General features: G+C 38.5%; 3 protein-coding genes across 3 annotated transcripts in view; 1 reads left to right on the top strand and 2 right to left on the bottom strand.

The window, feature by feature from the left end:
- Positions 1–25,960, top strand: part of LOC135467906 (proteasome subunit alpha type-3-like) — a 244,066-nt gene that overhangs the window by 16,434 nt on the left and 201,672 nt on the right. The window lies entirely within an intron of this gene.
- Positions 631–7,200, bottom strand: LOC135468681 (multiple coagulation factor deficiency protein 2 homolog). Its single transcript, XM_064747063.1, has 5 exons — positions 7,127–7,200; positions 5,005–5,157; positions 4,610–4,693; positions 3,762–3,946; positions 631–2,039 (listed from the first exon to the last, which is right to left on the bottom strand). Exons 2-5 carry the CDS (start codon positions 5,151–5,153, stop codon positions 1,903–1,905), a joined length of 555 nt encoding a protein of 184 aa, XP_064603133.1. The 5' UTR covers positions 5,154–5,157; positions 7,127–7,200; the 3' UTR covers positions 631–1,902.
- The window catches only part of LOC135466971 (poly [ADP-ribose] polymerase tankyrase-like), a 70,346-nt gene continuing 53,961 nt past the window's right edge, over positions 9,576–25,960 (bottom strand). The window contains exons 41-54 of the mRNA XM_064744726.1: positions 25,309–25,433; positions 24,941–25,213; positions 24,357–24,538; positions 24,004–24,109; positions 23,215–23,384; positions 22,493–22,640; positions 21,493–21,611; positions 20,728–20,809; positions 19,890–20,064; positions 19,049–19,156; positions 18,087–18,268; positions 17,641–17,733; positions 16,003–16,117; positions 9,576–13,475 (exon numbers count right to left, since the gene is read on the bottom strand). Of these exons, the coding sequence (XP_064600796.1) occupies positions 13,372–13,475; positions 16,003–16,117; positions 17,641–17,733; positions 18,087–18,268; positions 19,049–19,156; positions 19,890–20,064; positions 20,728–20,809; positions 21,493–21,611; positions 22,493–22,640; positions 23,215–23,384; positions 24,004–24,109; positions 24,357–24,538; positions 24,941–25,213; positions 25,309–25,433 (1,982 nt within the window). The 3' untranslated portion in view covers positions 9,576–13,371. The remainder of the gene's footprint in view (positions 13,476–16,002; positions 16,118–17,640; positions 17,734–18,086; positions 18,269–19,048; positions 19,157–19,889; positions 20,065–20,727; positions 20,810–21,492; positions 21,612–22,492; positions 22,641–23,214; positions 23,385–24,003; positions 24,110–24,356; positions 24,539–24,940; positions 25,214–25,308; positions 25,434–25,960) is intronic.

Below are 25,960 nucleotides of genomic sequence, written 5' to 3'. Positions count from 1 at the left end.
CATCGAAGTTACTGACGAACTTTCCCACATGTGACTTACAGATATACATCAATCATATTGGTGGAAGACAAGTGGTGCCTTAAGGGTCACATGAGCGTCGGCGACTGGTTATTGTCATAAACCATACAAATTATGTGAATGTGGGAATGGCCGTCATATAATTGATATGTTCATGAGTATGGCGTTTTGTTTGTTTTTTTTTTTTTGGCGCCTTTTTTTGTTTGTTTGTTTGTTTTTTTTGTTTTGTTGTTTTTTTGTTTTTTTTTTGTTTTTTTTTCATTTGATTGTATTATGAATGTACACACCACCCAAGGCAACGCATGTGGAATAGGCCAGACTGCAGTATTGCTGCACATAATGGTTGTGGAACTGGGACAATGTATCTTGGAGAAAAGTTGTGTCCATAATACTGCTTGTGCCAAGAGCATGGTGGGCTAGGAAAATACTGAACTGAAACGTAGTGCTTTTACCATATGTTAGCGGCTGGCTGTCTTGGTTTGTACACTTCCAGCCATAAATCTTCACAGAGAAAAAAGAACGATAATTTTATAGATGTTTTTAATGGTTAAAATGAGAAACGGGTAATGTTTTTGTTTTCCGATCAAAACAACACATGCAAAGTTTTACTTCTTTAAACTTTTATTAGGGAAGCCATTCACAACCTTACTCCACCAATCTCACTGCAAATCTCTTTTTCTCTCGCGTAGCATGACACATATAATACCGATAACATGACAATATAGAACTTCAATGTACTGAACAGGTCATGCGCAGTCAGGCGTTGTACATATATACTTCTTTCAATCACTCATTCACGACAGCTATTAGACGCTTGTAGTTTTATTTGAATAAACATGTTAATATATTCCAAACAAATGACCAAATGTTGCTTTAAGTACTGGCGGCCGCAAATCGGAGGACATTTGTAGACACAGAAACGATTTCTGAAGTGTTTATGGAACATTAGTGCAAATATGTTCTTTCACTTTCAACAGTTCTTAACATGAAATTACTGACTATTTTATAGACTGACTTAACTTATAGAATTTGTAACAACAAAATATAGTCCTGTACAGCTCCTGAGCCAAAAGTCGTAGTTTTTACAAGAAAAGTTGATGAGTCTGCCAAAAGCGTGTGCCCTGGAGGCAAGCCTAAAATGCCCAATAAAAGTCCCAGCATGACTGCCAAGGCAACATATCCGTGGCGTCATCTCAATGCGACAGTGGAAGCCATGTCGTAATGGCCATGCCGTAAAGGGTTGAATCATGAACGTAAAGATAGACGCTCTTCAAATGGAAATTCCAAATTTATATAAACACATTGATGATGAAAATGCCACGCTGGGATGAACTGCGTTCATAGATTGCTCGTTTAACCGTAACCCCGTTTATTTATTTACTTATTTATTAATTATACGATTATATTAATTATACGATGGCGGCCCAACATCGTTTAAAATAGGCTTACCTTGAAATGCCCAGGAATACTGACCCATTGTCAAGAATCAATGTTATGCTCAATCCACAGGCTTCAGAATGCTGAAAATAACGATGTCACAGTTCTTTCACGATGGGCGTGAGGTTTGCAGATATATAGTGTTGTAAACTTTTATACATCAGTGCTCAAATCGCTTTGCGCGCTACAGAACTCATTATGAAAACGCAGGATCCAGGTACACACTGTTTCCCAGTTATTGTACACCCAACACACATAGCTCATTTCAATTTTGTCATCGTGACATAACAGACAACACAATATCAATCATCAATGAATAAATAGCACACAATCAGTTATAGGCCTAAAATTACTGATTATGGTGCGCGACTTATTCTTTGGTTAATGATAGTGTGCCAGTACCGACTGATTGTTATCTGCTTGTCATATATCTTCGTCATACAGATGTTAATGTTCGTCCTTTTTGGGCGCCTGGTTCTGTTTGTAGCGCTGCTCATCTCGCCGCCGAGCTAACACATACTCTATATACGTCAGATAGCCGTCGTTGTCGTAATCATCGTCCTCCATCACGCGGTCGATGAACCCTGCGAACAGATAACACAAAGCACAATTATAGCAATCTCAGTACAACTTCACACGCAGTATAACATAGACTAGATGTGGTAAACTTGTTAGCAAATAACCCAACACTGAATGATGGCAGCCTTGGAACAACCTCATACGGAAAGGAACATCGACTAGATGTGGTAAACTTGTCAGTAAATAACCCAACATGGAATGATGGCAGCCTTGGAACAACCTCACACGGAAAGGAACATCGACTAGATGTGGTAAACTTGTCAGCAAATAGCCCAACATGGAATGATGGCAGCCTTGGAACAACTTCACACGGAATATAACATCGACTAGATGTGGTAAACTTATTCAGCAAATAACCCAACATGGAATGATGGCAGCCTTGGAACAACCTCACACGGAGTATAACATCGACTAGATGTGGTAAACTTGTCAGCAAATAACCCAACATGGAATGATGGCAGCCTTGGAACAACCTCACACAGAGTATAACATCGACTAGATGTGGTAAACTTGTCTGCAAATAACTCAACATGGAATGATGGCAGCCTTGGAACAACCTCACACGGAAAGGAATATCGACTAGATGTGGTAAACCTGTCAGCAAATAACCCAACATGGAATGATGGCAGCCTTGGAACAACCTCACACGGAGTATAACATCGACTAGATGTGGTAAACCTGTCAGCAAATAACCCAACATGGAATGATGGCAGCCTTGGAACAACCTCACACAGAGTATAACATCGACTAGATGTGGTAAACTTGTCAGCAAATAACCCAGCATGGAATTATAGCTATTCGTATAGAATACCCTTCAGTACAACAACATGCATATGGAATCCCACTGGACCGATTTAATAAACTTTTCAACAAATAAGCAATTACGAAATAACATGTACCGTAAACTTGCCGACAGATAACCTTTCCTTGATAACACCAAGAGATAGATTATGACAAACTTATAAGATAATCAGATTGCATAAAAAATGCAGAGATGTCAACTGTAGTTCATTTATGTTGTCATCACATTTAACATACAATAACATTAAAACAATGCAAAGGAACCAGGCCCCTGGGATGCTTAGTACACCAGCAGGGACCAGGCCTTTGGGATGCTTAGTCCACCAGCAGGGACCTGGCCTCTGGGATGCGTAGTCCGCCAACAGGGACCAGGCCTCTGAGATGCTTAATCCACCAGCAGGGGCAAGGCCTCTGGGATGCTTAGTCCACCAGCAGGGGCCAGGCCTCTGGGATGCTTAGTCCACCAGCAGGGGCCAGGCCTCTGGGATGCTTAGTCCACCAGCAGGGACCAGGCTTCTGGGATGCTTAGTCCACCAGCAGGGACCAGACCCCAGCAGAATCTTGATTTATGCAGGAATACAACATAACTGAAGACGTACAATTACTTCGGTAAGGCGTCTCAGTGATTTATTTATGTAATTATTTGATTGGTGTTTTACGCCGTACTCAAGAATATTTCACTTATACGACGGCGGCAAGCATTATGGTGGGAGGAAACCGAGCAGAGCACAGGGGAAACCCACGACCGTTCGCAGGTTGCTTACAGACCTTTCCACATACGGCCGGAGAGGAAGCCAGCAAGAGCTGGACTTGAACTCACAGCGACCGCATTGGTGAGAGGCTCCTGAGTAATTGCGCTGCGCTAGCGCGCTAACCAACTAAGCCACGGAGGCCCCTCTGAGTGTAAACATAGGCATCATGATTACCTGTGTAATAATCCAATACTTTATCTCGACGCTCATCTTCCATCTTTTTTATTTCTTCGGTCGTTTTGCCTGCGGTGTCTTCCGGTTTGAGTGGCGGTACGACGTCATCGGCGGGCATCATGTGAGCTAAAGCCTGAAGAATCTCCAAACCATCCAGCTTTGTGTTGTTGTCCGTGTCGTGAAGTCTATAAAAGGAGAAAATAAAATAAAAAATAGTGTATACCCAATCATGATTCAGAGAAGCAAATTTTGACTTATTTAAATATGTGAAAGGTGATTTTCACCGCTATTCAAGCAAACCAAAGCCTGTCTTCGAAACATAGGCAATTCGCCAAAGAGGGAAGAAATAAAACAGCTTTCTAGCTAACCATGGAAGAAAACGTTTTAATATATGTATAGTGCAGTTATTTACGACGTCGGTATAAGACGGAGATAAAAAAAAAATAGGCTTTAGTGTAGACCCAATCACGATTCCACGAAACAAATTTTGACTTATCTAAATATTTGAAAGGTGATTTCCACCCACATTCAAACAAGCCACAGCCTGTATTTGGCCCATGGGCAATTCGCCAAAGAGTAAAGAAATAAAACAGCTTTCTAGATAACCGTCATCACTAATGGCCAAAGAATAAACAAATAAAACAGCTTTCTAATTAACCGTAGAAGAAAAGTTTTTATTATATATATATAGAGCGCAGTTATTTACGAACAACTTTATTAATTGTTTCCGATCTTCTCCAACGAGAATTTTTTTTTTCATTGGAACCATCTTTCTCGACTACCCGCGAGATACCATCTGGATACATGAGTAATTATTCTGTGAATTCTGTTTATGTTCGTCAGCTTACTTAAAATAGTGGAACTCTAGTTCTTCCGCTGTCATATTCTTCTCGTCGACGTTGATTTCATCTTTCAAGTGTTCTTTAATATGCCTGGAAACAGCAAATATTGATTCTCGTTTAAGAAGATTTAATTTCTTACCAGATCAAATAAATGAAGACATCTTGTTAATCTCCTCGTTACAGCATTTCGCAATAAAATAATTGAGGAATTGTGACAGCATCTCCCAAAACATATTCAACTCATTACAATATCAAACAAAATAAATTGGAAAATATATCTGAGCTGTATAGATAACCGCTTTAATAATCATGGTTATTTGCGTTTGTGGATGGTATCGATATTTCATACACATCATTCTTAATTACACAGTTATTGCTCAAATTCTAAATATGATATTTACTCTGCATCTTGAACGACGGCAGAATCATGGAATCTGTTTTCATTGGCGTTGCCGGGATGAATGTGATGGTGAGAGCCCGAGTCAGCGGTGGTTAACAGTACGCATGTCAGGACGAGGGCCACGATCGTGTCCCACACCACGCCACACATCCTCCTGTAGGGGTATAATAACATGGTATAACTGTCACTTATAACCCTGCGGATGAATGATGCATTGAGGTAAACGTGGCAAACGATGCCCTGAACCTCTCCGGAGACATGAACTAAAACTGGAATCGAACTCACGCCACCATTTGTGAAAGGATGTATTCATGGTGAGTGATGAGCCCAGCCTGAAACAGTTTTCCCATCAACGTTGATCAGGTCTAGATACACATAATGGGTTTTCGTCAACGTAACATCAAAGAGACGCGAAGTAAACGTAGGCTTATACCGTGCAGTTTGGACATTCAAAAGAAAAGCGATGCAATATGTAATATTAAATACTGCAAGTGACGTCACATGTTGCCCAAAACATTGTATTTTAAAGCCAAATAAATGTTATGAAAAGTTACTTTTAGTGTTGAAACTAGCAGCATTTTTTCCAGTAGGATGCCATCCTACCTCCCATAGAAACCTCAAAACACTATTATAAGGTTCAGATTAAATGAGCAACTTAAAGTCATGGACGAAATTTGAGGCAACTTAAACTACGTCCTACGCTTAAATCCTGCAAACACATGAAGAGTCAGATTCGAGCGGCCAATATTTACTCAGGGTACATCAAGCTTCGTTTATTCACCTTTAAAATGCAGAAACGCTTTATAAATTAAGGTCGATTACAGTTAAAACCTAACTTTATCGTTTTTAGGGTCAATAAATCAATTTAAAAATGCGACCGCCAGCATATCGGTTATGCTGCCTCTCCTTTCATAAGGTTTGCCTGTATACTATTTATTGCAGCCATTGTGATTTTTACACAAGGACGGGAGAAAGATCCACAACATCCTTACCGGTACAAGAATGCAAATGTTGTTAAAATAACCAGACGAACATGTATGTACCCAGACAGATTTGAATAAAACGGACATCTGTCTTGATCACAACGAAGTTACAACCAATTACACTGCCAGAATGCATTACTGAAAAGATTAAAGTGTAATATACTTGGAGATGGAACACCGTTTGCACTTAACACTTGTCAAAATCTTGTTGCAGCAGCCTATGTTATAAAAATCGAAAATCAATCTGTTAATTTTAACTGACAGTCTACTGTCTGGGTGACGCAGGCAGGAATGTATTCTTCTATTGCAGCAGATTGTTGTGTTTAATAGAACACACATATTCTATTAATTCAACATAAAGATTCTGTTAGACTAATACGATATTATGTTGAATATGACAGAATATTATCTTCTAATAGCGGAATGCATTCTAGCATCACATAGACAGACTTTCTGTTAAAATTAACAGATTATTTTTTTGAGCGTTTACCACAGGCACTGTATCGAGAAAATCGTTCGTACAAATAGGAAAAAATGAACAAATTTCAAGCAACGGTATTTTATGGGTGGAGGAAATCAAAGAGAACAACAATCCAATTGATACACGCACAAATAATGCAAGGATTCCCGCAATGGTCTGTAAGAGGGTAGGAGAATTGACAATATGTTACTACAAAATGCATGAAGCGTAACGAGTCTGTTATATAGTCCTTGGCCACGTAGCCACTTTAAGGATCCAAGCAATATTTTCGAAATCCACAGATGGGGTTACCATGGTAACCGTACGCGTTACTTCCTTGTTGGTATCGCCAGCGCAATGTAAGTGAATAACTTGCCATATAACAAACTGAACACCCGATACAAACCCATATGTGTGACTGTAGAGTTTACCCGGTCTCATTAATATTTTATCAGATTCTATAACCATCAAATTTTCCGTCACAGTGACGAAAGCCTGAACGATTTCATGTCTAAAATCAAAGATATAACATATAGCATGTCAATATCAGCCACCCAGGTTGTGTACACGCTATATCTTTTTCGCCGTATACATTAACCATGTTGAACCATATCATGAGCAATGAACAATTCCCAGTGAATTTCTTCAGTCATTTTGTAAACCCAATTCAGTCACCTTACCTTATTGTTGTGAATCAGCCAGTCCGTCCGATCCTTCACGGCCACCGTCTAAGCACTCTCAGTCTCCGATAATCGCCTCGCTCTCGGCCAATATTGATTTCCGCGAGGTCGTCACAGAATTATGCTAATGTTGTTTTAGCTGACTCTCTCCACGCTTCGCCATTGGTTTGTCATGGGAACTCACACATGGTCATGATCCTTGTATTCTGGTCACGTGACTGCTTACTACCGGGGCTGTACTTGTATGTTATATAGTTAAGCACCTTGTAAATGCACATCTATGGATTAACAATGGTAGTTTTAAAGCCATTATATTTACTCTGTTTGTCTACTGATAAGGGAGGGGCGCGATAACATGTTACAACATGCTTATTAGAACTAGATGTGTTAAGGGTAATAGTTTTTATTTTCATCTTTTGTTTAAGCCTAGATACAGGCCCAACAGCACAAGATTGTTGTGCCCTTTATATGACACAGACAGGCCTAAGAGGTCTAAACGTAAGAGATCCTGCATTAGTTTCAACTGCAAACACGTATAAAATCACAACCTTTTTTTCACAATTTCTGCAGAATCGTAATTGTCGGAATTGTGAATGTATGTATTAGAATAAATACATCCCTACACTGGCATATAATAGCAAGTTGTGGTCAGATAATACATGGTTGAGGGTTCGTTAGAGTGCTGCCTAATGCCAGTTTCGGAGGCTCATCCAGCCGACAGATATTTGTCAAAAAATAAGTTTGTGTCAGGCCTCAGTGCTTTTATCCAACATCTGCTGAGGGATTTTTGTGTAAATCTCTCTCAATCAATTAAGGCATGTGTCATAAGCTGAACTCATACAGAGTCTTCATACGAAAGCGCCATTCTGAACTATCACCTTTCTAGCATCCGCTCTTGAAGTTAAAAAATTTAATTTCATTTGTATTTGATTGATGTTTATCTACGCACTCAAGACTTGTTCATTTATGTATGCCGGTTTAGCGATGGGGAAAGTCGAGTAGAACCTGATAAAAACTAACGCACCTGCACAGCAAACCTTTAAAAACCGGATTCGAACCTTTGACCTCGAAAATTCTTGTAATTTTAGCCTATATTAGCGGATACAGAAGACAGATATTTTAACACGAATACCATGCAAATGAATCCTCGATAGCTAAAATAATTCGTCAGTGGAATCATACGATGAAAGGCACGATCCTGTCACTTAGTATTCACCCATAGCCAAATTGAGCAGGTGATCTCCTCCCCGGCCACCCCCAATATCCCTGTACCATGCATCCCACATGACCCGTGACCTGGTAATGGGTAGTAATTAACGCGCAGGTGAACGGGTTCTCCCGGATTTTCCTGATTCTGAGAGTTCTGTTGATTTCAGAAAGATATTTTGAGGTTTCCCATGGACATGGGATGGTATTCGACAGGAAAGTTTCAGCACCAAAATGAATATGTTGCGACATTTATTTGCCTCTAAAATGCATTTTTGTGCACAAAATTTTAGACCATTTAGGGTATGTGCTGCTCTGTCACATTCTGAAAAAATTGCACAATACTTGGTGCTTCACGTCACACACTGGACATGAAGGCCAGTCTGTACTGCTTTTCAAAGGAAACCCCTCACTCTCTTTAAGCTGAAGGATATAGGGCTGATTTACACCATTTTAAAATGCAGAAACCTGCTCTATTAACATGTCTTTATTCAACTTTTTGTGTCTTTTTACCGCTCCAGTGTTTGGTTATTAATGTATATTGTTTATAGCCGTATTTGTTTTGTTATGCGTCCACGTACTGTCAGTTTTGTTATAGTCATTCATATCCGTTACCATTCATTTTGTTATCATCTCTGTAAATGGACCTTTCTGTCTGTGTAAGAATGAGAAAATAAACTACATTTAACAAAATTAAACTAAACTCAGGTGAAACGTTGGATTCAGACTTTTAAAAACAGTGTAAAAGTGCGTCACTGCTCACCAGTTGCCACCTTCAGGCCCCCGCTGGGCATGACGGCCGTAAAGCAAAATTCCTGCCCTTCATGCTCTAATGAGCACTTGGTTACTTCTTATTGTCTAATAGGTCATTAACTGGCTAGCTGGGTTTTTATCTAACGGAGTTAGCAACTGTTGAACAGCCGGCTTAGTACATAAAGCAGTCTTCCACCATAATAATTTAGATACTCTTCTGCATATCATATGTAACGATGATCAACTACACAGATGATTCAACAAAGCGATTTTTGATTTAGGAAGAAGGACTGTGTTACGGCCGGAGAGTAAATCAGCAAGAGCTGGACTTGAACTCACAGTGACCGCATTGGTGAGAGACTCCTGAGTCATTGCGCCATGCTGGCGCGCTAACTCCCTCGGCCACGGAGGCCCCTCAGCCACTGTAAGCAGAATTACTATCGGCGTGTAATATTCAGTCACACAAAACACACGAACATCTTTAACGGATCCATCTATATTCTGTATGTAAAGTACAAAGCAAGACAAGTGTGATACTATCAAGACCGCTGACACCTCGTATATATCGAAATGAAGAATGCACCGAATATGTGACGACGAACTGACAGCAACCAAACAAGCAAATAAAAACGAATCACTTTAAATGAATCACTTTAAAAGCAAAAAAAAAAGTTTAACTGGGCATATTTCATACGGCATTGTCTGATTACAATCTTCAGCACTTCAGACAAGGAAACACTACCAAAGATATACGGTGGTTAAGATACTTATGGTAAATGACTACAATGGCATTTTACAAGCAAATAAATGTCAAACAATTTGGTCATTTACCGTATTGCTTATACGACACCATAATCTACACAAGCCATATTTCATCAAATTTATCAACACATCATGTTAGAATCTGAGAATAAAACAGTAGCACAAGTAATATATATGCTATCTTTGACAGATATTGCTAGATACAGAGAAAATGGAGTTCGTAACATCGACGCGTAAGTCTGAAAAATAAAATATTAAAGCTGATGTACATATGCAAGGCTTTCTTTGACGGTCTACACTGCGATCACAAGATATAGAGTAGGAGATTGCATCAATGTCCACAAATACAAATGAAATCGATAACTGACAGAGGATATGGCAGAAAAATCGAATGCTTTTCTGAAAGACAGCCATTTCTCTCATGTCATGTCCCCAGTCCAGCTAGTATAGGGTCTACCGAAACTGGAGGAAATATCACAACTGACACGTATCTGGGGATGTTAGAGACGACACCTCATATCATACGTAATACTGACACCGGAACAAGAACCTAAACATACCCCACTAGAAATGTGTAAAATTCAACAAGTCATAAAATTATAATTTGTATTTGGATGCTTAAAAAGCCTTTATCAGTCAGCATTTTTGAAGTCATAAAATCATAACTTGAAATTGTACGTCCATATACTTCTATATGAAAAAAATCCTTTGTCAGTCAAATCGTAAACAGCGCCTGTTTTTGGTTTATAAAATGCAGGTATTACGCATCTTTGGAGTGTTTCACCAAAAGGTGAAACAATGAAAGTCAATGCTGATAGTAAATTACAGTCTGTGCTATAATACTACAAATATACTTATTAGAAATACACACAGAAATAGGATGAATGTATGTTGTAAAGTATGCCTACAGAAAATACTGTAACTGTCACACGTACACATATAACAACAACACTGTATAATATCTGTGTCTACTCCAAACACTGTCGGAGTTTTGTTCATGACCACAGAAGTTTCAACAGATTCAATTTCATGATGAAAAAGTATATATTTTGTTACTTAACTTGTGATCTTCCAAAACCAAAAAAGGCACAAAATAATTAAATTAAAAAACACATTTCATCAGACTGTAGGTAATGCAGGTATCCATCACATAATGCATCAATGAGCAGCAATCTTCTATCAGCATATACAACCTCAACATTACGGTCTTTATCCAGCTTATTAACTGCATTACAAAATCAAGGCATGATTTCGTGCTGGGCTACATACATGTATTCACTGTAAATCTAACCTTAAATCAGAAAATGCTCCAATTTTTAACTCAAAAACTTAAACTGCTGTGACCGCAAACATATTACCCTGGTAACCAGACAAGTAGATTGTATTAGGTGCAAGTTAATTTATATTTTTCATGTACCATTTTTATAACATTGATCATCACTTGATATCACTTTTATGTCATACAATTAACATCACTTGTGTATCATGGACTTGATATCACGTCAGTCGTACACTTAGCATCATTTGCGTATTGTTGGCTTGATACAGTACTTCTGTAAAACACCTATTATGAACATCACTTGAAGTTGAGTGCCTCAATTTGGTATCATTTGTCTGGCAAACAGTTAACGACACTTGTGGACTAGATATCATAGGTCTGCCATACACTTAACATGACATGTGTATAATGGACCAGATACCATATGTCTGTATGATAACTGAGTATCACAAACTTGATATCACGTGTGTCATACCATATCTGTGTACACTGAACTGGATATCACATGTCTGCCAAACAGTTAACCACTCTTGTGGAGTGGATATCAGTCTACAGTACACTTAACATCGCATGTGTATCATGGACTAGAAAACATATGTCTGTGATATACTTAACATTAATTTAGTATCACAGACATGATATCATGTGTGTCATACACTTATCATCTGTGTATAGTAGACTTGATATGGTGTGTCTATCAAACATTTTATATTAGTAAAAATATATCAAAAAGATCCGTGGACTTGATATCCAGACAAAACTTATCACAAAAATTGATAATCCAACCAAAGAAGTATTTTGTCTCTAATGGAGAAAATTTGAATATTAGATCACAAGTAACAATACATACCTCTCAAAAATTTCTAACCAAAACTAATTATAACAGTCCCAGCATCTTTTTAAAGACACTTTGTAACTAATAACCATAATAAAAAATCTATATTTGGATGTAAATAAATACATGATTCTTCTTTTTTATGATGTTACTTCAAAAATTTGCATTTGCTACATAAGGTACAAGGATAATTTTTTTAAAGTTTCTAAAGAAAGAAAACAACATAAAAACAATGAATTGTATAGAGACAGCTAATAAATAGCAAGACACTCACAAAACACTACACTTTCATTAACAGAACATACGTCGTAATCTTTCCTATAAAGCAAGATTAAGATCTCTAGATTCATGGAAAATCAAGTAACACTAAAATTGACAATGGGGAGGCGGCTTATTTTTGAATACTGTGTTGTGGTGATCGTGTGAAGCAGAACCTCAAGCCATTGTTACATCAGAACTTGATTGTAGTGCAAGGTCTACAATGTAGCAATGTATTATATGTAGTGCCTAGTGTAACTTCATTCTGTTTTTAATGTGACATCATAATGAGGAGGGAGGAGGCAGGTGGGGAAACGCTTGACATCAGTATTAAAAATGGCATCTAAGTCCTACTGCTGTGTTTTCGACAGTTTCCCATGCATTGTACAAAGGTTTCTAACCAGTCACTTATATATTTGACTACACCTAAAGAAATAATGTCCATCCTATGTCAATTTTATAATTCAAGCAATATTTGATTCCCTCTTCACATCAGAAACATATTTTTCCCTTTTTCCACAAAGTATACAGTATATCATAACATATATATATATCAAATAGCTTTGAAAACAGTCCTACATGAATTTACATGTACATATACCTAACATATGTATGCAGTAATCTCAAACCAAAACACAAACAAGATAAAAAGTTATACCAAAAAAACCACATCTGATGCATGAGAAAGTTTCAAATTAACTTTTTGCCTAAATTCTCACTTGTGGCAAACCTGACAATGAAGTATACAAATGAATACATAAAGAAAACTACAATATACCAGAAATATAAACAAAGATGTTAATTCCTCAGTTTTCAAGAACCTTTATACAAAGTGTTCTTTACTGTTACAAGCATTTTCCTCAAAGGTGTCTTTTAACCCTATTTTATGACATTAAACCCCAAGCACTCACTTCTGACCACATTCTGTGTCAATGTACTGACATATGTCATTTCACAACCCTAACAAAGCACACGCTTACTAGAATAACAACCAAAGATCTTCTCTCAGATGTACAGACAATGTACGATCCATTTTAAGGAATTTCTCAGCAAGAACATTAGGGCAGTAGAAAGCAAATGCAACCTTTTAAATGCCATGTTGAAGTGCAGTATGTGATTACATGTAGAGATGAAACAGCCTGAGCAGAGAGCTTAGGTGCGAAACTGCACGAGATAGCGAAGCACGACTTGGTCTGGTTTGTAGACAATGAACTCTGAGTTACTGTAACCGGTCTGGTCCAGCGGTACACCCACACCTGTGAAAATATTGAGAGTAACATCTGATTGGTGTGTTGATTGATACAGTTTACTGATTGGTGCAAAGGGCAACTCATATCTATGCAAAATCGTACCCTAACCAAGTCATTCCAAACCTCAGTCAAGTCGTACCAAACTTTTAATATATCAGATATCATAAACTGATATTATGTACAGTCATGTTTCATTTTACAATATTTCTTAACCACAGGAGGGTTTGCAGGAGATAAAACCCTACAACTTCTTAGCTCAGTGTTTAAAGTGTGATTATTCCTTTGATCATCAGGTACATGAATTGATTATTTTACAGAACCAATTGCATAACCAATTCTCACAGTGTTTCAATTTTATATATGGGCTCTAATAGGTAATATATCGGGTGGGCATACAAAAATGAGCCGTACTTTGATGCTGCATTGCTCCATTATCCTTTGTTCAAACCCTTTCAAACTTTAGACATTCAAACGGCATGATTTTGTTAATATACTGACCAATTTTCAAGGTCATAGCTTGAGCGGTCTGTACACAGGGCTAAAATGAAAACATAGCCTCAAAAACACACGTTCCGGTGACCCACATTGCATCACCTGTCTGGTGTCATGAGTAGAGTGCACGCTGTACCTGTGTGACACGCATCAATCAAGTGTTGTCTGGAAAAATTGTCTGGCTCTAGTGTGAGAGAAACCCTTGTGTCAGACAGGCAGTTTTGTTGAATCAAGATGGTTTTCTCTGTGATGAACAAGGAATTGATCACCTTTTCACCTTTTCAAGTAAAACAAGGTAGAACATCATTTTGAAATGTCTGGAACATGCGATTTTGACTCTATTTTGATTTTGCTCCCATTATCAGAAATCTTAAAGGATGAAATTGAAATTTGGTCTGTATACTTAGGACATAATGGCATTTGAGTGTGTAAATTTTTAGAAGCAGACACACGAGGGTTTCGGAGATATTGAGTGTCAAAGTATGGCCCATCTTTTTATGTGCACTCGATATATTTAAAGCAACTCTTCTTCCAACAAATTTGAAGGATGATATATATAATACTGATGTACATGTTCTGTGATATCCTTTTAATGCTTGTATTTGTTCTTGGAAATAAAAATAATCACCAATCATCACAGCTTGATGTAAAAAGGCAAGCTTATTCTGCAAAACACTGTACTCAGTTTCTCAATGAAATGGCCAATGGTATTTTGTTCTCTCTCTTCTTCAATAGCATTTCTTCTGAGGTGCAGATTTAAATGTAGAAAACAGCAGCAAACACCAGCAATTAGCAATAGTTTAGTGATGGGTATGAGCTGTGTACAACTTGGTAAAACTAGGGCACGAGTTGGCATGGGCATATGAAATAAATTCTTCTCTCATATGATAACTGTCAATTTTATGGGTGGAGGAAACCAGTCTGTCTGGGGTAAAACACCAACCACTGGCAAGTCATTGATCAAGTTCCCATATGTGAAGTCACACCACATTGGTAGGAGACAAGCAACCTTGGATTAGGGCTAGACAGCACAAACTGATTAAATGACTGACTGAACCATATAACTGATTGGATGAGCAACATACCTGGCCCTGTTGGACAACATAATACTGGGCAACATACACAGTGTCCACTTGTGGCAGGGCGAGTCCATGTCACCAAAGTGCTGCAACCACTGAAGTATCATGCCGAAGACGCCAGACACGACACCTCAACAAGTCACATTAAACTGACACTGAGCAAACCAGTGATGCTTCCTTGTTCTAATTTCTCAGTGCTGAGCACAAAGCAAGGAAGCAAAAAGTACCACTGTTAAAGTCTTTGGTAGGACCCGACTTGGGACAATATAACTGACCTCAAAGACAACATAATACTGACTGGTTGGACAACATAATACTGACTGTTGGACAACACAACTGGCTGGGTTGAGCAGTATAACAGGCTGGTTGAGCAGTATAACTGACTGGTTGAGCAGTACAACTGACTGGTTGAGCAGTATAACTGACTGCTTAAGCAGTATAACTGACTGTTGGACAACATAACTGGATGGTTGAGCAGTACAACTGATTGGTTGAGTAGTATAACTGGCTGGTTGAGTAGTATAACTGGCTGGTTGAGCAGTATAATTGTCTGGTTGAGCAGTGTAACTGACTGTTGGACAACATAACTGACTGGTTGAGCAGTATAACTGGATGGTTGAGCAGTACAACTGATTGGTTGAGCAGTATAACTGGATGGTTTGAGTAGTATAACTGGCTGGTTGAGTAGTATAACTGGCTGGTTGAGCAGTATAATTGTCTGGTTGAGCAGTGTAACTGACTGTTGGACAACATAACTGACTGGTTGAGCAGTATAACTGGATGGTTGAGCAGTACAACTGATTGGTTGAGCAGTATAACTGGATGGTTTGAGTAGTATAACTGGCTGGCTGAGCAGTATAACTGGCTGGTTAAGCAGTATAATTGGCTGGTAGAGCAGTATAACTGGCTGGCTGAGCAGTATAACTGACTCGTTGATACATGTTAAACTGTGGCAGACTTACCTGAAGGCAGCTTGACTTCATATTGAAAACTTGGTTTCCACGAGCTCACGCTGTCAAAACCAGGACGGGGCCCATTATCACGTCTGTACGACGTGTCGGGCTTTCCAAGGGCAACCTACAAAAGAAAATATGCCAGTGTCTCATCAACCAGTGCCACATCAATATCCTACATGTTCCTGGAAATTATTCAGTGATTGTAGAGTTTGGAAGAGTATTAAATATTCATCCTCTCCGTCCATACATTGGAAGGTCTGTCAGCAACCTGCGGATGGTCGTGGGATACCCCCAGGCTCTGCCCGGTTTCCTCCCACCATAATGCTGGCCGCCATCATATAAGTGAAATATTCTTGAGTACGGCATAAAACATTAATCAAATAAATAAATAAATATACATGATTAGGGCAAAATTTAATCTGATCTTGTCAGTAAATCAAAATTTCTGTTATTTACTTTAGATACATGTATTCACTGACTTTTAAACCATATGATTTGAAATGTACATAGTCTTCAACCAAATGGCTTGGGCTGATTCTGACCAAAAATTCCTCAGACAGATAAACATGAATTTTCTAGGCGGCAAAGAAAGCAAGCAAAGCAGACAGTGATGGTAGTTAGGCAAAGAGACATACCAGTGCAGTATATATGCAGTACGTGTACAGTAGCAGGTTGGATAAAATGGATATCTTTTTCCGTGCAACCATGATCTATCCCTCTGTTTATAATCCAAGGATTCATCCCATATCTGATGAGAACAATCTGCAGATGATACACTGTCACATGCCATGACAGTGTAATGTCACACCTCTGAGATTATGCAAACTTTGCAACTTTGTCTTAGTTGCTTTCCCACCATCAGACATTTTAATAATGACAGCACAGTGAGGTATCAGAGGATCATCTGGCTCTGAGCCTAGAACCTTAGTATTAGTTTTCTGGGGATCATCTACCTCACTGAAAGCCTGAGCATTAGCTTTTCTGGGGATTTAACTTCGTAAAAATCTGAACAATACCATTTCTGGGGATTATCTGAACATTAGCTTTTTTAGAGATTATCTACCTTCCTGAAAACCTGAGCATTAGCTTTTCTGGGGACTATCTACCTTCCTGAGAACCTGAGCATTAGCTTCTCTGGGGATTATCTGCCTTCCTGAAATTCTGAGCAATACCTTTTCTGGGGATTATTTACTGGACTGAAAACCTGAGCATTAGCTTTTCTGGGGATTATCTACGAGACTAAAAACCTGAGGATTAGCTTTTCTAGGGATTATACACCAGACTGAAAACCTGGGCATTAGCTTCTCTGGGGATTATCTACTGGGCTAAAAACTTGAGCATTAGCTTTTCTGGGGATTATCTACCTTCCTGAGAACGTCAGCATTAGCTTCTCTGGGGATAGTCTACTGGACTGAAAACCTGAGCATTAGCTTTTCTGGGGATTATCTACTGGGCTGAAAACCTGAGCATCAGCTTTTCTGGGGAATATCTAACTTTTTGAAAACCTGAGCACTAGCTTTTCTAGGGATTATATGCCAGACTGAAAACCTGGGCATTAGCTTCTCTGGGGATTATCTACTGGGCTAAAAACTTGAGCATTAGCTTTTCTGGGAGTAAAACCTCAGCATATAAGGATGAGCTCACCTGACAGAGTAGCATGTAGCGCAGTTTGGATCCAGTGACGTAGTTGTAGCAGTAGCCCTTGCTCTTTCTGAAGGCATGGGAGGTGTAGATACCCTACAACAACAACAACACCATGCATGCACCATTAGCACAATTTTGTATACCCTCAATCAGTTGAACATAACATACTGAGACTACAGGTTGTGATTATAAAAGTGAAAGAAGACAATGATATCTGATGTATTTGACAACATAATACCAATAACAAACAAATGGATCATGTAATTTTGATTTTCAATATCTTGTTCCTTTTTGTAGACCTATCTTCATACTTTGGGTTAACATTGTACGCAAAAAAAATAAACAAAAAAAAAATTGCAACAAAGTGGGAAGTACTATTTGGTAAAAGACACTGGGGTTCAAGTTTCATGTTTTCCTACAATAACAATTATACACAAACAGCTCACCTCTCCATAAAGAGCTCCAGATATCTGAACACCAGGGGGAGCCACAAGCAACCCTTGGTTTAATATTCCAATAAAATTTGGAACTCCGCTGCCATGAAAGAGAAGCTTTTGGTTGCCTAGGTCACTTGGCTCCTCCCCATCACGAGACAAACTGTATATTGCCTCCACATTGGCACTTGAATCTGGAGTAAAATATATACATATGCTGATCAATACATATATAATCTATTGCAGACAAAGGTATTATACTTGTAGAGATTCAAGCAGTAATATTTGATATATTATTGGAGTGCACATTCAATGAAAAAAAACATACAAATAATTCTAAAATTTCCTGTTCATTTTTCTCAGCATGGATTCCCTCTGCATATTTCTGTGCACGTTTATGTGATAGTTGTCAAAGCAACTCTCTGAGATGTATAGTCCAAGTGGGGGCAATTAAGCTGGTCCAGGAAAAGGTGGTTAGATCATCGTTAGATGATAAAAAAAAAGAAGGATAATTAGGAAACATAAAATATTCTTCAAAATCTAAATGTAAAAAAAAAAATTCATGGCTTAACTCCCTGAAAAAGCATGATCATCGAGTTTTACAGTTCCTTTTCATGTTTCCCTTAAGTCAAAAATGGCTCTGTGTACACGCTGGGAGGGCTTACAGCAAATCAATTATGTTTTATGCGTTTCCTGAATTTCTTGCTTGTTTTTGAATAAATTTCTCTGTATGTACCATGATGTCTTGTTCAATTATTTGTGTGACTTGCTTGTGCTCTCTGATAGGATGAAAACCTGTGAGAACCCTGGTAGTTTGAAATGATGTCACCCAAGGTCAAGTGTCGTGACCCGAGTCGTGACAATAGCATATTCCGAAGCGTGTCTCTTATTTTAGACACCTTGTCGTTCGACATTGGATAATGTGGTAGGAAAGTACAAAGTACATGTGTAATAGAATGAATGTTTAAATTTACCTGAGGCGCTGATATATCGCAGAATGTATTGTGTCATTTCATCATCTTCTTTCAACAGACGGACTTTACAGTTCAGAGCCCGGTAGACATAATCCAGTGGGTTGATCTCTGAAAAAATACATATTTCAGGTTAATGAACACAAACATTAGGGACAACTACAACGACACATGCATACATGCACCATACCACCATCTTTCAGTCAATATCTTTCAGAGGCAACACTTCTGAAATGCAATTTATCCCTCTTAAAGACAGATTCCAAAATCATAAAACAAAGGTTATGAGAAACTGGGCAGCTCACTGATAAGTACTTCAGTTTATATGCGTCTGAGTCCATGAGAGATGGGACGAAACAAGCACAAAACCTATTGTGGTCTCACGGGTCAAAAACCTATCTGAGGACTTGGCAAGGAAAAGCCCTCCAGGCTAGTAGGCCTACATGTACATGCAGAATTGAGCATGTCCATAGTGGGCTTGTTCTAGCCGTATCCATCATAAGGTTCCAAAATGCATCAGCAGTTAGCAATGGGGTTCTCCAGCCCTCTACAGAGGGAAGCTAATCTTTAACCAAAAACAGCAGTGCCTGAGCCTTGAACAACAAGATATCACTGATTTCAATAACAGCATATTGATACGATACTGATCATCTATAGATACAAACAACATATGTCAGGAATAAAGTACACTGGATTTTTTATTCCAAAAGGTGAATTAAATATTAATATCTATAATATTAAGTCAAGATAAAAAGGACAAAGAACATGGGGTTAGTTAATTTGGGATAGAAATTTTTTAATTATGGGTTTGAGTTCATAGATAGTAGGTGATAATTATTTTTACCTTTCTTTCTGTATTCTGCTCCTAGGATAATCTTGCTGGCCTTTTCATAGTCCAGCAGGTTGTTCACCACCCTCATTTCAGTGTGGATGTCGGAGATACTCAGGGGACGGATTTTCTCATATACAAAGTCTCGCTTTGGGATCAGCTGGTAGAACTGACTACTCAGGCGACTCACCTAAAAAAAAAAAATGTCTACCCTTTTAAAATCCCATTCACTCATACTCCTAACAGGCACACCACTCTCTACATTCCCTCTCTACAATACTGCATGCCCCAGTAATTTTTGTACACAAATCTTGAACAATGCTGTGGTCACTCAACTGCAAGGGGTCATAGTGACAAGGCAGGGTGTGATGTCATAAAACACAAACAATCTTTCTCATCCTTTGCTTCCAATAATAATATTCACAGACATGCATTATATTTATCTAAAGTGGGAAGCCAAAACATTATTCCAGGCCAACAACTGAAACAATTTTATTTTGAAGAATGCTGATTACACAGTTCTGCGCAAGGAGAGAAATGTTGAGTCTAAGCCTATCAAGCCTTCAGCTGTATGTCAATCCCACACGCTCCAAAGGTCAAGCTTGTCTAGTGGTGTCAGTGATGTAAAATGAACATAGACAACAGCACATGCACTGTCATGACTGTTACAAAGTAGTATGCCATCTGCTGGAATCCGAAAAACTCTAAAATCTGATGTCGTTTTTTGTAGGATGTTTTGAATGCTTGAATACAGAATAAATTCCTCAATGATTTCGTTGGACTTCATTTTAGGGTACATGATAACTTTAATAATGACAGCCTAACTGTGGTTGTGGCTAGTAGCCCCACCCACCTGGTCACGTTTGCGCCAGTACTCCTGCTTGTCTGCGTCTGCCAACTCTCCTGCCATCTCATCTGCCTCTGTCAGCACTTTACTGCACATAGCAGGGGACACAAAGAAATTTGCATAGGAATTAACTATTACTGAATATATAACAGTTTCAGGTTAGAAAACAACAGGATTCTGGAAGTACGGGTAGTGTGAAACTTTGAGCTGTTAAAGTAATAGCAGAATGTAATAGCTGCAATGTAAATCCACAAGACAATGAAAAGGGTCATAATGTTGTTGAAACTGGATGAAATTTGGTGTGTAATTTGTCTCCATGAAGTCAGGTTTCAACATGAATTACACCTGAATTAATCATCACTTCAGTTTCAAACTCATTTATTTCAACATTATTTAATATCATGCTCAAGAATTTTCTTCAAGTTGTCTTTGGTGGTTAGTTTTAGGTAAGGAGGAAACCCCAGGTAAGCAACCAGATATGCACGGCATCTCGGTGGAAGTGCATAAATTTCATTTGATGTTTTCACTACATAAACGTTCACACAAGAGTTGTCCTCCCCTCATTTTCGCCAAGGCGTTGCAAACAAAGAGAGCAGCGAAATCAACAAAATTCACTAACCAATATCAGGATTGAACCCAAACCTCACTTGTCCTAGGGATTGAAAAACAAACATCTTTATCCACTTGACTATAACCCCTACCACAACCCCGACTCAACCATGACCCACTCATGACAGGAATATGGAGTATGAAGAAGACATTATTACGTACGCAAGGTCAAGGAGAACCTTCTTTGCAGTTAACAGATCCTCTTTTTTCAAGCGACCAAATGGGAGAAGTTCCACGTCTATTTCTCGTTTCATTGCTGCATTAAGATTCTCCACGCTAGTCTACAAAGAAAAGACAGAAAGTCTCAAAAAGGATGTCATCATACTTGTGTGTGTGCACACACTCATTAAGTGATTCCTAAAATAGATTTAGCAGCAAATGAAAGAGCTCAAAGATATGTCCATACATAACTTCAGCTCAATACTTGATGTACTTTTTAAGATACTGCCTTCAACATTTGGCTTTAATGATGAACAATGCATATGCATCAGCAACAATGTCATGAATTTTGTAATTTCCAGTAATTAGCACAAACACAGGGCATGACTTGGAAAATTCCCTTGCATGTCATTATAGTTTGCAGATATGCAAAACTGCAGTCTGTTTAATACATTTTTTGAAATACCACCCTGACTATTTACCTTATTATAAACATTAAATACATAATACGTTTATTAAGTCAACCCAATAATATGCCTTTATGCAAATGATTTTAGAACATTCCCTTCTCTGCATGTTTGGTATTAGTATTTCAAAGGCATTACAGGTCAGATCAGTATTGTAAAAAAGCATTTACCACTAGCTGCATGCTGAAACCCGAAGTATATACAGTGTGTAGGACATATTTTAAACCTTCCACTGTACTGTTTACATGCAAGATACTAAAATAAACTATAATTATTTAGTATAAGTCAATTTGAAATGAGTACACTTCATTTCTGCCATCAGACACAAGAATCTGACATAATATTTAGATGGTTTCACAAATGAATACCAAAATACATGAAACCAATTTCCAGAAAACTATCATCATAAATGTAAAACAGTACTGTTAAATTCAGACTTAAAATAAAAAACTTGAAGAAATTTAGCACAATATATCCATAAAATTATGAACAATGAAGTCTAAGTGAGATGAAAGAAGAAGAATATGTCAACTCACAAATTCCCTCATGGTATCCTGGATATAAGGTGGCAGCTTGGAGGGTACTTTAGAGACCAGGTTGACCTTGACCTGGTCCTGTTTGATTCCTGGGTGTTCTTCATCCAATGTCACTACCCGATACTTGTTATACTTGGCCTCAAACTCACTAAGCATGATTAAAAAAAGCATTTTTCGTAGCAGTTATTGCAGGGAAATCAAAATTCAATGACAATGACAGAATTCATTAAATAGACAAAATGTATGTATAGACCCAAATTAAAATCCCTCGCTCCACTTTCGCAGAAGCATGAAATATGAACAAATTACAGCACTGCTCCAATATGGCTGCCAAAAATAGGTTGTGGAAGCCCGTAACAAAAGGTTCAGTATTAAATCCACACAGACCCATAATCCATTACAATTACTCCACATTCATATACTTTAAATGATCCAAAATATCGCCCACGACTATTAAAGTTGCTTGTTTTGTCTGATTATGACAGTTTTAAGGATTTTAGAAAGATGTTTTGAGTTTGATTTGAAGGTATAATAATAACCAACTGCAACAATGTTAGTTTCTGCACCAAAGAAAAATTTTATGACATGTACATGTGTTTACATTTAAAAATGCATTTTTTATTGCATTTCTTGTTCAGCCTTAAGATGGAGGTGCAGGATTTCACACTGACCTGCATGCATGATACATTAATTACTCCACGTTCACACAACATATCACATACCCATTGCGGTCTGCCCAATGGTTCCCAGACTTTTCCCTGTATACTTTCCGGAACTCTTTCACTGCTTCCTCCATCGACGCGAATGGGGTATGCTGGAATTGGCCACTATCTCCTATCCTTCCCCAGCGGGTGAACAATATGTACATGTCCTTACCCTTCTGCCTCACCAACTGTAAGGTAAACAAATGAATTTATCTGCAGTACAGCACAAGTAGCTCTCAATGTTAATCTCATTTCATTCTACTAGGGCACCATCTGGTAAAAGTGTTGCCTCTGGAGCGCATTTCTGAAGACACCACGCAGATCAATATCCCCCCAGTTAAAGTCGACATGTTCATCACATTTAATACCAAACACTTGTTCTGAGTGTCAAATAAGAAAATGGTAAGATGAGTAGCTTAACAAACTGCTTGTCTTGAGGTTCCAAAATCAAACACTTCTTAAAGAATAAGCGCACAGATACATGTAACTGGGCAGTTCGATGTTTACTGTCTGACATGTTTCATGTCACTGTAGTACGAGTAGATGTGCAGAGACAGTTTACGTCCCGATATTAGCTTACAGGTATTCATCTGTCTGCTCATAATAGGTATACCCATACAAGCACAAGGCAATATACGTGTATGTCGTTACCTTAGAACTTACCTTAGTATGTTTATTAAAATAATATATTTTATATAACAGTCAAAGCACAAGACAGTATGGAGAGAGTCTGTTTTCATGAGATCAGCTGTTCATATATATATGCAAATACAAATAACTGATTTTTGCTGGTATTGCATTTCTTACCTGGAGTTTGTAGAAGTTGTACATTCCATACACGCCATGCTTGATGTCAACTTTGGTCAGCAAGGCACTGAAAGGCCGCTTGAGGTCTGAGTCCGTCACTAGCTCTCTGTACAGGCGAAAAACAGGTAATCATACTTAATGTAGCAATGTGCCATAAGAATTCCAAAAATGTTTCATTTATGCCAGTGCAATATGGTTATAAATGGGGAAAAATAGAAGGTTAGTATCCAACAGAAAACTATCCTGCATATCCAGGTGCCTGAGAAACCATATGACAATGCCACACTTCTAGTGGTCAAGGGCTAGTGGTCTACAGACAGAACCCCTTAGACCACTCTGTCAGCGCCACTCACCCTGTAGCCTTGATCTCACACTGGTCATCTATCTCTTCCTGAAGGGCTGGGGTGTCCTCATCCATCTTGTCTTCGTTTAGCTTCCGCAAGAGTGCCTCAGCATCCTTCTCCACATCAGGGGCAGGAGTCTTCCACACTAATCCGTCATCCACAGCAGGCCACTCCTCCAGCACTGGCTGCTTCTGAAACAGGACACCATCAATGGCCATATTGGTTGTGGATAGCATGTGATATGCTAATATATGAGTCAATGCTAACATTTTATAGAAATGAGTGAATAATGAGCTTTCAAAGTGTAAACTAACTCTTGTCTTTCATTATTACATATCCAGGCTGAACAGATTTTCATGAACAGAATATCTAGATACTGTTTAACACCCTTCTCAAGAAATTTAAAATTCTATAACAGTACTCATATATATACAGTATAACTACAATGCCCTATTGGTGTGAAATAAATTTAGAATTATGTACTTTAAATCATCATTTTTTTATACTATACTCGTTTGTCCACTCTCTTATCCTTTTTTCTCACGTGAATTACATACTTTCGTCTTTCTAAATGACCAACTTATCAGTCCCACCTGCTTTTTCTCGTCAATATTCATGATTTGCTGTATGATCTTGGAAATTTTTTCTGCTCCGCTCTTCAGTGCAATGTCCAGTGGAGTCAGGCCTTCTTTATCCTTAATATTCAGGTTTGCACCAGCCCTCGCCAGTGTCCAGACGATCTCGGCGTTATCAAACGTTCCCAGGGACAGGGGTCTCACACAGTGATGAAGTGCTGTCCAGCCAGACTTATCCTGGGCGTTCAAGTTCACCTTGCTCTTCTTGGCTACTGCCCGGTATCTTGAAGTCTCTACAAATGCATGTAAACCCACTTATACACGCACAGTATTTACATTAGTTTCAGCTTTTCTAATTAGTACATATTGTGTGTAATAGCAAAAACTTCATTATCAAACGTTCCCAGGGACAGGGGTCTCACACAGTGATGAAGTGCTGTCCAGCCAGACTTATCCTGGGCGTTCAAGTTCACCTTGCTCTTCTTGGCTACTGCCCGGTATCTTGAAGTCTCTACAAATGCATGTAAACCCACTTATACACGCACAGTATTTACATTAGTTTCAGCTTTTCTAATTAGTACATATTGTGTGTAATAGCAAAAACTTCATTAAGCCCCATAATGTCTAAACGTGTGCAGTACAAAATGTGCAATATAGTATTTGGTAAACTGAGTGCAGAGTACAGTAATATTTTACACCCAAACGTCAGGTACAATATAATCTTAAAACGAAATATTAGGTACAATATTTTCTTAAAACTAAATGTGAGGTGTTGTGTGGTTTTATACAAATTTGAGGTATACAGTTGTCTTAGACAAATGTGAGGTAATCTCTAACCAAATCCACCTGTAGTTCCCTCTTTCCGATCCCTCTAATCCACAGCTCCACATTACCAATACCCTTACCATCCCTCTTATCCTCTGGTCCACATTATCATTACCCTTACCATCCCTCTAATCCACAGCTCCACATTATCATTATCCCTACAATCCCTCTAATCCTCTGGTCCACATTATCATTACCCTTACCATCCCTCTA

Source organism: Liolophura sinensis, chromosome 6 (assembly GCF_032854445.1).
Source record: "Liolophura sinensis isolate JHLJ2023 chromosome 6, CUHK_Ljap_v2, whole genome shotgun sequence".
NCBI classification, from domain to species: domain Eukaryota; kingdom Metazoa; phylum Mollusca; class Polyplacophora; order Chitonida; family Chitonidae; genus Liolophura; species Liolophura sinensis.
This window is presented reverse-complemented; position numbering and strand designations above follow the sequence as displayed.

Bases quoted from the DNA above. Each gene is read 5' to 3' on its own strand.
- LOC135468681 (XM_064747063.1), bottom strand. From the start codon at position 5,153: ATGTGTGGCGTGGTGTGGGACACGATCGTGGCCCTCGTCCTGACATGC. The intron at 4,694-5,004 runs GTAAATATCATA...TGCTGTTTCCAG, and splicing joins GCCGTCGTTCAAGATGCAGA to GCATATTAAAGAACACTTGA. The intron at 2,040-3,761 runs GTAATCATGATG...ATCTGTTCGCAG, and splicing joins AGTATTGGATTATTACACAG to GGTTCATCGACCGCGTGATG.